The 8,278-nt window shown below is 43.6% G+C and overlaps 1 protein-coding gene across 1 annotated transcript; it reads left to right on the plus strand.

Annotated features, from left to right (window-relative positions):
* Window positions 1–226: 226 nt before the first annotated feature.
* Window positions 227–4,330, plus strand: LOC128505112 (40S ribosomal protein S3a-like). The gene is made up of 2 exons (XM_053475412.1): window positions 227–414; window positions 3,860–4,330. The coding sequence occupies exons 1-2, from the start codon at window positions 227–229 to the stop codon at window positions 4,290–4,292; spliced, it is 621 nt and encodes a 206-aa protein (XP_053331387.1). The 3' UTR covers window positions 4,293–4,330.
* Window positions 4,331–8,278: the final 3,948 nt, after the last annotated feature.

Below are 8,278 nucleotides of genomic sequence, written 5' to 3' on the forward strand. Positions count from 1 at the left end.
GTACTAAAGGTCTTAACACGTAGTGGTGTATTAGAAAAGTTACGTTCTAGTGGTATAATGAGAGACTCCATACCAAGGAGCTTGCCGTCTAGTGGTTTCAAGGCAGATCCTTTCCCAATGGAGCTTACAGTCTAGCGGTATAATGGCCGACCCTTTCTCAAGGAGCTTACAGTCTAGCGGTGTAATGGCAGACCCTGTCCCAAGGAGCTTACAGTCTAGCGGTATAATGGGAGCCCTTGTCCCAAAAAGGTGGATATCGGGCAAGACTGCAGTCTCCTTACTATTGTTGAATATCCCAGAATGCAGTCGGAACGGACAAACGGACCAACAATCCACAGCTGGCAGAGAGGTAATTACTACCCAGCTCACAAACATCTTGTACGCAAAGTGCAGGGCCCTGCATGTGCATTACAGGTAGGAAACGGTGTGTGTGGTACTGGGATCCAATACACATAGCTTTGCGTGTTATACAAAGAGAAGGGGCAGCCTTATCACTTCTGTGCTATACGGAGGTAGCACACATTGATCTATATGTAATACACAGACATAAGGTTACAGAAGTTCAGGTGGGAAAGGCAGAGCACTGGCGGTCCGACTCGGAGGAGGAAGAGAAGAGTATAAGGTGTGGGGGTGGCATCTACGTCTTGTGGGAGTTAATGGGGGGGGTCACAAATAGTGTTGGCTCAGGCTCTTATAAAGAATTCCATTCAGGGTGGGAAGAACGTGCTTCGAATGAGAAGAAATATGTGTATAGGGCCAGGCACCCCATACCCACCCAGAAGGACACCCACTGACTCATAGCCCCCTCAGCCCTTACTATCTACCTTTAAATGGTGCAGGAAGAGGATGTGTATCCAGTGGCCATGGCACCCCTCCTAATATTACACATCTGAGGAAGAAGCCGTGCCCTCCCTGGATTCCCACTTCTCAGGGAAGAAGACGGGAAATGGCTTTACCCGACGCAGTTTCCTGAATTGGTCACAATGCGGACGGAAGGGAGGGAGGGGACACCTCAGCACCGGGGGGGAATCACCTTCAGAACCAGTTTTGCCGTCTCCGTTACCAACGTTGTCGGGAAGAAAATCTATGAATACACCTCCGGTCACATAAAAAGCACACTGTACTTTAGTTGTCTATTGAACTCTCGCTCACTACTCTATTACCTTTCTTTCCTACACGCCCTGTAGAATCATGCTTCCGTCCTGGCATTTGTCCAACTCCACAGACTGTAAGCTCTTGGGATTAGGGGCATTCTGCTATTCTGTTCCAAAAATATGTAACATCACTACAGACCTTGGTGACAGATAGGAACCTGATATAGTGCGAGACTGCAGCCTCTATACTACAGCATCTCAGAAGGCAGCAGGAGCCTGTCCGCTTTACTGCACTATGTCTTTCTTAAGCGGATTGTAGTGGGAATTCACCCTACGCGTGCCCCGGTGACATCATGGTGTCACTATGATCATTTTAGTAATGTTGCCACGTTTTGCCTTACCTATAGTTTAAGGCGTGATTAAGAAGAGCCTAGGGAATTCTATTGTGCATGAAACCTCGAATTTAGAATGATTCTGGGATATTTTTACCCTTAAATTACAGGGAAATAATAAAAAATAAAGGTTTATTTTTTTTATTTTTTTTTTTTGTCCAAGCGTCTCCAGGCATAGTCTACCCTAGTCATTCCAGGTGCGCTGTATATTTGTAGGGTAGTTGGCATGCGTGACGCTCAACCAGCGGGGTGTATGTAACATAATGCAGCATCTTCTGTTTAACGGATGAAACTGACGGTTGTGAAACTTTATTGCCCCTGTGATCGCCTAAGATTATGGATACAACAGAAGGACTTCCTGAAAGAATACTTTTGTTATTCGGCTGCAGAAATGAGTTTTGACATACAGGGCGGATTACACGCATCAATGTTACTGTGCCCTAACACCAGTATTTACACAATTGCTTTTAAATAGCGACAAGATACTTCAAGTAACCCAATTAGTATTTTCGTACTCCTTCCACCAGCTGCGGACTACAACCCCCATCATATCAGCCAACCGTTGTCCGGCTAATAAATCAGATGTCAGGCTTTGTATTGCCTCCCTGGCACTCTTGGAGTGTAAGCTTCTAGGTTTTGTCCAGGCTTTGTTCACTCTTCTTTTGAATATTACTATTACCCCACTCTGCAGGTAATGATAGCCTGAGGCGGTGATACAGCTGGGGACATGTATCCAAGGAGGGGCAGGAAGCTCTTTGCTGTTTGTCAAGAAGGCAGATGTGTACACACCTGCTCCATGTCCTGATTTACCCCACTGTCAGCGTACTGAGCGGCCTCAAGTCTGTAGTCACGGCCCGACTGGGAATGAAAACTGCCCTGGAAATAAATGAATACCAGCCCCATATTTCATGGCGCCATTTTGGGGCGTGTTTGTGTTAGAGTGACTGTAGTGCAACATTTTAGAGTGGGTTCTTATGAGGAGCAAACAGGCATCATGTATCCATGATGAGGTAGCGTGTCCATCTGCCTGTTGGCCTAAAGACATGATGTCTTAAGAGTGCACCATATTTGGTTCAAATCCCTGTGGCTCATGTGTGTCGTATAAATATCTAGTGGCATATTTGCTTTGTGTATACCTATCCTATTAGAGCAGCTGAACGTATTGTTTTAGAGTGGATACATATAAGTTTATGTGAATCAGGAGAAAGCAGGCTCATATATCAGAAGCAGCATCTGTCTACTTGGTGGTATAGCGGTAAGGTAACTTGTGTATCTTACAAAGTACTGCTGGTTCTAGTCTTACCGGCTCTCTTATGACGTTTAAGTATATATGTGTTTGTATTCATCTCTATAGTGTTAGTTTGGCTGTTAGTAATGTTTTAGAGTGAGTCAGGAGAAAGCAGAGTCATATATCCACCCCGAGAAAGCCCCACCGACTGCCTGTTGGTGTAAGGGTAAAGTGACCTGGATGCCATACCAAGGATTGCTGGTTTGAATCCCAGAGTCTCCTCTGTGGTGTTAATGCATATAAAGTGTATATATTGTTTTAGAGTAGGGGCGTATATATAAGTATATGTGAGTCAGGAGAAAGCAGGGTGGTATTTCCACGGCGAGAGAGTGGAACCAACTGCCTGGTGGTGTAAAGGTAAAGTAACCTGCATACTGTACTAAGGATCAATGGTTCGAATCTTGATGGCTTCTCTTTTGTGTTAATGCACCTAGAGTGTATCGATTGTTTTAGAGTAGGGGCGTACATATAATGACAGGGGGTAGCCTCGACTCTCGGGCTATGTCATCCTGGTTAACCCCCCAATAAAAACACGGACACCAGATGTGGGATGAATAAAGGCCACAGACGATTTATTAACGTCAATGCCACGCAACCTGTAAACATTTACGAAGGTGCATTAACACGGCAATGACCCAAATACAATAAAACACCCGAAAGCTTGCCAGGACCAACCGGGGCCAAACTGTAAGCATCACCTTATGGGAGGGCATACCATGATGCCCCTCCCCCACCTGAGGTTCCAGCAACTGCCCAGCCAGGAACCTCCCACCGACACTTTAACACCAGTGGCAATAACCACATAACACCCCCCGGCAACCTGGCAAGCTACCGCCCCCCGGCTGTGACAGAATCCTGAAACGAAACACAGAACCGGGTAGACTGGCACAACAAAAAGTCCAGAACATTCTTACGCACCAACCTTATATACCCCCTTCACTTCCTCCCCCTCCCCGTTGAACTTTCTTTGACCCCCTGACCTAGCCCTGCTCTGCACCCCTGTCAGGGCCCCCTCCGTTCCATGCAGACTACGTGGGCATCAGTATATGTGAGTCAGGAGAAAGCAGGGTCATATATCCATGCAGAGAGGCTCACGTTGATGTGAAGACCACAGATGGCTACCTACCTTGCCTATTCTGTGTTGGATTCACCAAAAAGCGTAACAACCAGATTAGAAAGACTTCTTATGCCCAGCATCAGCAAGTGCGTCAGATCCGCAAGAAGATGATGGAAATCATGACTCGTGAAGTGCAGACAAATGACTTGAAAGAAGTTGTTAACAAGCTAATTCCAGACAGTATCGGCAAAGACATTGAAAAGGCCTGCCAGTCCATCTATCCTCTACATGATGTGTATGTACGCAAAGTGAAGATGCTGAAAAAGCCAAAGTTTGAGCTGGGCAAACTTATGAAACTACATGGTGAAGGCGGTGGTGCTGGGAAGCCTGCAGGAGATGAGACAGGCGCCAAAGTAGAGCGGGCTGATGGATATGAACCCCCACTTCAGGAATCTGTCTGAGATGCATAATCTGAATTAGAGCCTGTAAAGAAAGAAAATATATATTTATATATATATATATATATATATATATATAAAATGTAGATATATATATATCCACGCCGAGGACGCAAAACCAGCTGCCTGGTGGTGTAAAGGTAAAGTAACTTGCCTACCATACCAAGGGTTGCTGGTTCGACTCTTGCTGGCTCCTCTGTGGTGTTAATGTTTACAGAGTGTCTATGTTATTTTAGAGTAGGGGCGTATATATAAGTATATGTGAGTCAGGAGAAAGCAGTGACATATTTCCACGCCGAGAGCACAAAACCAACTGCCTGGTGGTGTAAAGGAAAAGTAACCTGCCTTCCCTACCAATGATTGATGGTTCGAATCCTGATGGATCTTCTGTGGTGTTTATATTGTTTTAGAATAGGGGCGTATATATAAGTATATGTGAGTCGGGAGAAAGCAGGGTCATATATCCACGGCGAGAACGCAAAACCAACTGCCTGGTGGTGTAAAGGTTAAGTAAACTGCCTTCCGTACCAAGGATCGCTGGTTCGAATCCTGATGAATATATTGTTTTAGAATAGGGGCGTGTATATATAAGTATATGTGAGTCGGGAGAAAGCAGGGTCATATATCCACGGCGAGAAAGCGCAGTCGGCTGCTCGGTGGCGTGAAGGTATAGTTGCCTGCCTGACATACAATGGATCGCTGGTTCGAATCCTCATGATGACTTCTGTGCGTAAGTGCGCAGTGTGGCTCTGCTTGTGTGTGCTAGTGGATGGTGTTAAAGTGGCTCTGTGGCACTCTAACGTTGGACACTTACATACACATCTACAGCCTCACCTGCATACGCATAGCTGGTTGCGGACAAGTTTGCGGGTAACACTTGAAGGTTGCACTAAGCCGTGTGTCCTCACACGCAGTGGCCGAAAACACTGGTTGCGGAAAAGGTTTCGGAATGCGTGCGCATCCGCTTGACCCGTTCATGTGCGTGCACAGTAACCCACACAGTGACTTACATGTAGAATCATCATGGCGGATACGATACCGGAGATCTGGAGTATGACGGGGCATCACCGGCAGCCACCCCTTTCCTTCTCTCTGCTTCTTTCGGGACAGAAATAAACACAATATACTCTTTGTATATTGTGAGACAAAGACCCCCTTCAGGGGGTTTTACTCACTTCAGGGGGTGTGGTCATGGGCGCATGTCCCCCACCATCCATGCAACATGTATAAAGTATACATGTATATACATGTATAAAGTATAGCAACATGTATAAAGTATAACTAAAGTATAAAGGTAACATGCAATAGAGTATAAAGAAAAACAATAATTGAAACACTTAATTAGAAACACTTAATTAACAAAGATTAACACCTTAGTAATAATATATCTAAGTGGTTTACTATACTTTGTTAATTAAGTGTTTTAATTAAGTGTTTCAATTATTGTTTTTCTTTATACTCTATTGCATGTTACCTTTATACTCTATTCATGTTACTTTACTATTCATGTTACTTTAGTTATACTTTATACATGTTTGCTATACTTTATACATGTTGCATGGATGGTGGGGGACATGCGCCCATGACCACACCCCCTGAAGTGAGTAAAACCCCCTGAAGGGGGTCTTTGTCTCACAATATACAAAGAGTATATTGTGTTTATTTCTGTCCCGAAAGAAGCAGAGAGAAGGCAAAGGGGTGGCTGCCGGTGATGCCCCATCATACTCCGGATCTCCGGTATCGTATCCGCCATGATGATTCTCCATGTAAGTCGCTGTGTGGGCTACTGTGCACGCACATGAACGGGTCAAGCGGATGCGCACACATTCCGAAACCTTTTCCGCAACCAGTGTTTTTGGTCACTGCGTGCAAGGACACACGGCTTAGCGCAACCTTCAAGTGTTATCTGCAACCGGCTATGTGTATGCAGGTGAGGCTGTAGATGTGTATGTAAGTGTCTGATGTTAGAGTGCCACAGAGCCACTTTAACACCATCCACTAGCGCACACAAGCAGAGCCACACTGCGTACTTACGTGCAGAAGTCATCATGAGGATTCGAACCAGCGATCCATTGTATGTCAGGCAGGCAACTATACCTTCACGCCACCGAGCAGCCGATTGTGCTTTCTCGCCGTGGATATATGACCCTGCTTTCTCCCAACTCACATATACTTACATATATGCCCCTATTCTAAAACAATATATTCATCAGGATTCGAACCAGCGATCCTTGGTATAGTATGCAGGTTACCTTACCTTTACACCACCAGGCAGTTGGCTTTGTTTTCTCGCCGTGGATATATGACCCTGTTTTCTCCTGACTCACATATACTTATATATATGTCCCTACTCTAAAATAATATATACATTCAACAATTATTCACTAACACCACCTTGTAGCCATCTGGATTCAAACCAGCGACCCTTTGAATGTTGGGTTGCTTACCTTACCTTTACGCCACCACATGTGCAACCGGCTGTGTTGTTTCCTCTCCTAAGGAATATGATGCCTATCATCTCCTGACTCACAAATACTTACATGCACCTACGCTAACACGATACATGCCCTTTAAAATTATGCATTTCTAACACTATATATATATATATATATATATATATATATATATATATACACACACAAAGTAACTATAACAATACATACTTCCACTTTAACACTAAAACATGTAACGCGATATGAACCGGCAACCCCTTTGCACATCAAGCGAGGCATATTACCATTACCAGGGAATAGGAAGCGATGTGCCGCCATGACCCTGTGTTCTCCTCACTTACATTTACTGACATATACCCTCTCTAAAACATTACATACACCCTACATATATACACAGCAACTGTAACAATATATACTCACACTAACACAATAAAGGAGCCTCGAAAACACTAGATACAGAAATACCAAATATAAATAAATATATACACTGCAAAATACTTACATGCAATAAAGAGCCCATTGGGGTCCGAACCAAAGACTCCTAACTTGACAGGTAGGGAACATTACCTCTACGCCATGAAACAACTGAGGCTTTGCCATGGATATATGACCCTGTTATCTCCTCACTGACATTATACTATTATATACCCTCTCTAAAACATTACATACACCCTACATATATACACACAACAACTGTAACAATATATACTCACACTAACACAATAAAGGAACCTCGAAAACACTAGATACAGCAATACCAAATATAAATAAATATATACACTGTTAAAGGCAATAAAGAAGTCAGTGGGGTCCAAATCACGAACCCCTTACACAACAGGAAAGGCACATTGGCACATTACCTCTACGCGATCAGAGAACTGAGGCTTTGCTGTAGATATATGACCCTGTTGTCTCCTCACTGACATATACCCTCTCTAAAACATTACATACACCCTACATATATACACACAGCAACTGTAACAATATATACTCACACTAACACAATAAAGGAGCCTCGAAAACACTAGATACAGCAATACCAAATATAAATAAATATATACACTGCAAAATACTTACACGCAATAAAGAAGCCATTGAAGTTCGCACCAAGAACGCCTTATGTAACAAGTAGGTCACATTACCGTTACACCATCAAACAACCAGGTTCTTTGGGATATCACCATAGATATATGACCCTGTTTTCTCCTCATTGACATAAACTATTATATAACCTCTCTAAAACATTACTCACACTTTAACACGATAAAGAGCCTCTAAAACACTAGATACAGCATTACCATATATAAATAAATATATACACTGCAACATACTTACTCACAACATAGAGGCCCTCGGGGAACAAACCCGTTATATGCCGGGCAGGTCGCATTACCATTATGCCACCAGTCAACTGGGGTTTGGATTTTTCAATACCATATATTAAAAAATATATATATATAAACAGATTATAAAACTTTTCCACGATACAGGTCCCAACAAGGTTTGAACTAATGATCATCTGTACGTTAGGTAGGT

Source organism: Spea bombifrons, chromosome 9 (assembly GCF_027358695.1).
Source record: "Spea bombifrons isolate aSpeBom1 chromosome 9, aSpeBom1.2.pri, whole genome shotgun sequence".
NCBI lineage: Eukaryota > Metazoa > Chordata > Amphibia > Anura > Pelobatidae > Spea > Spea bombifrons.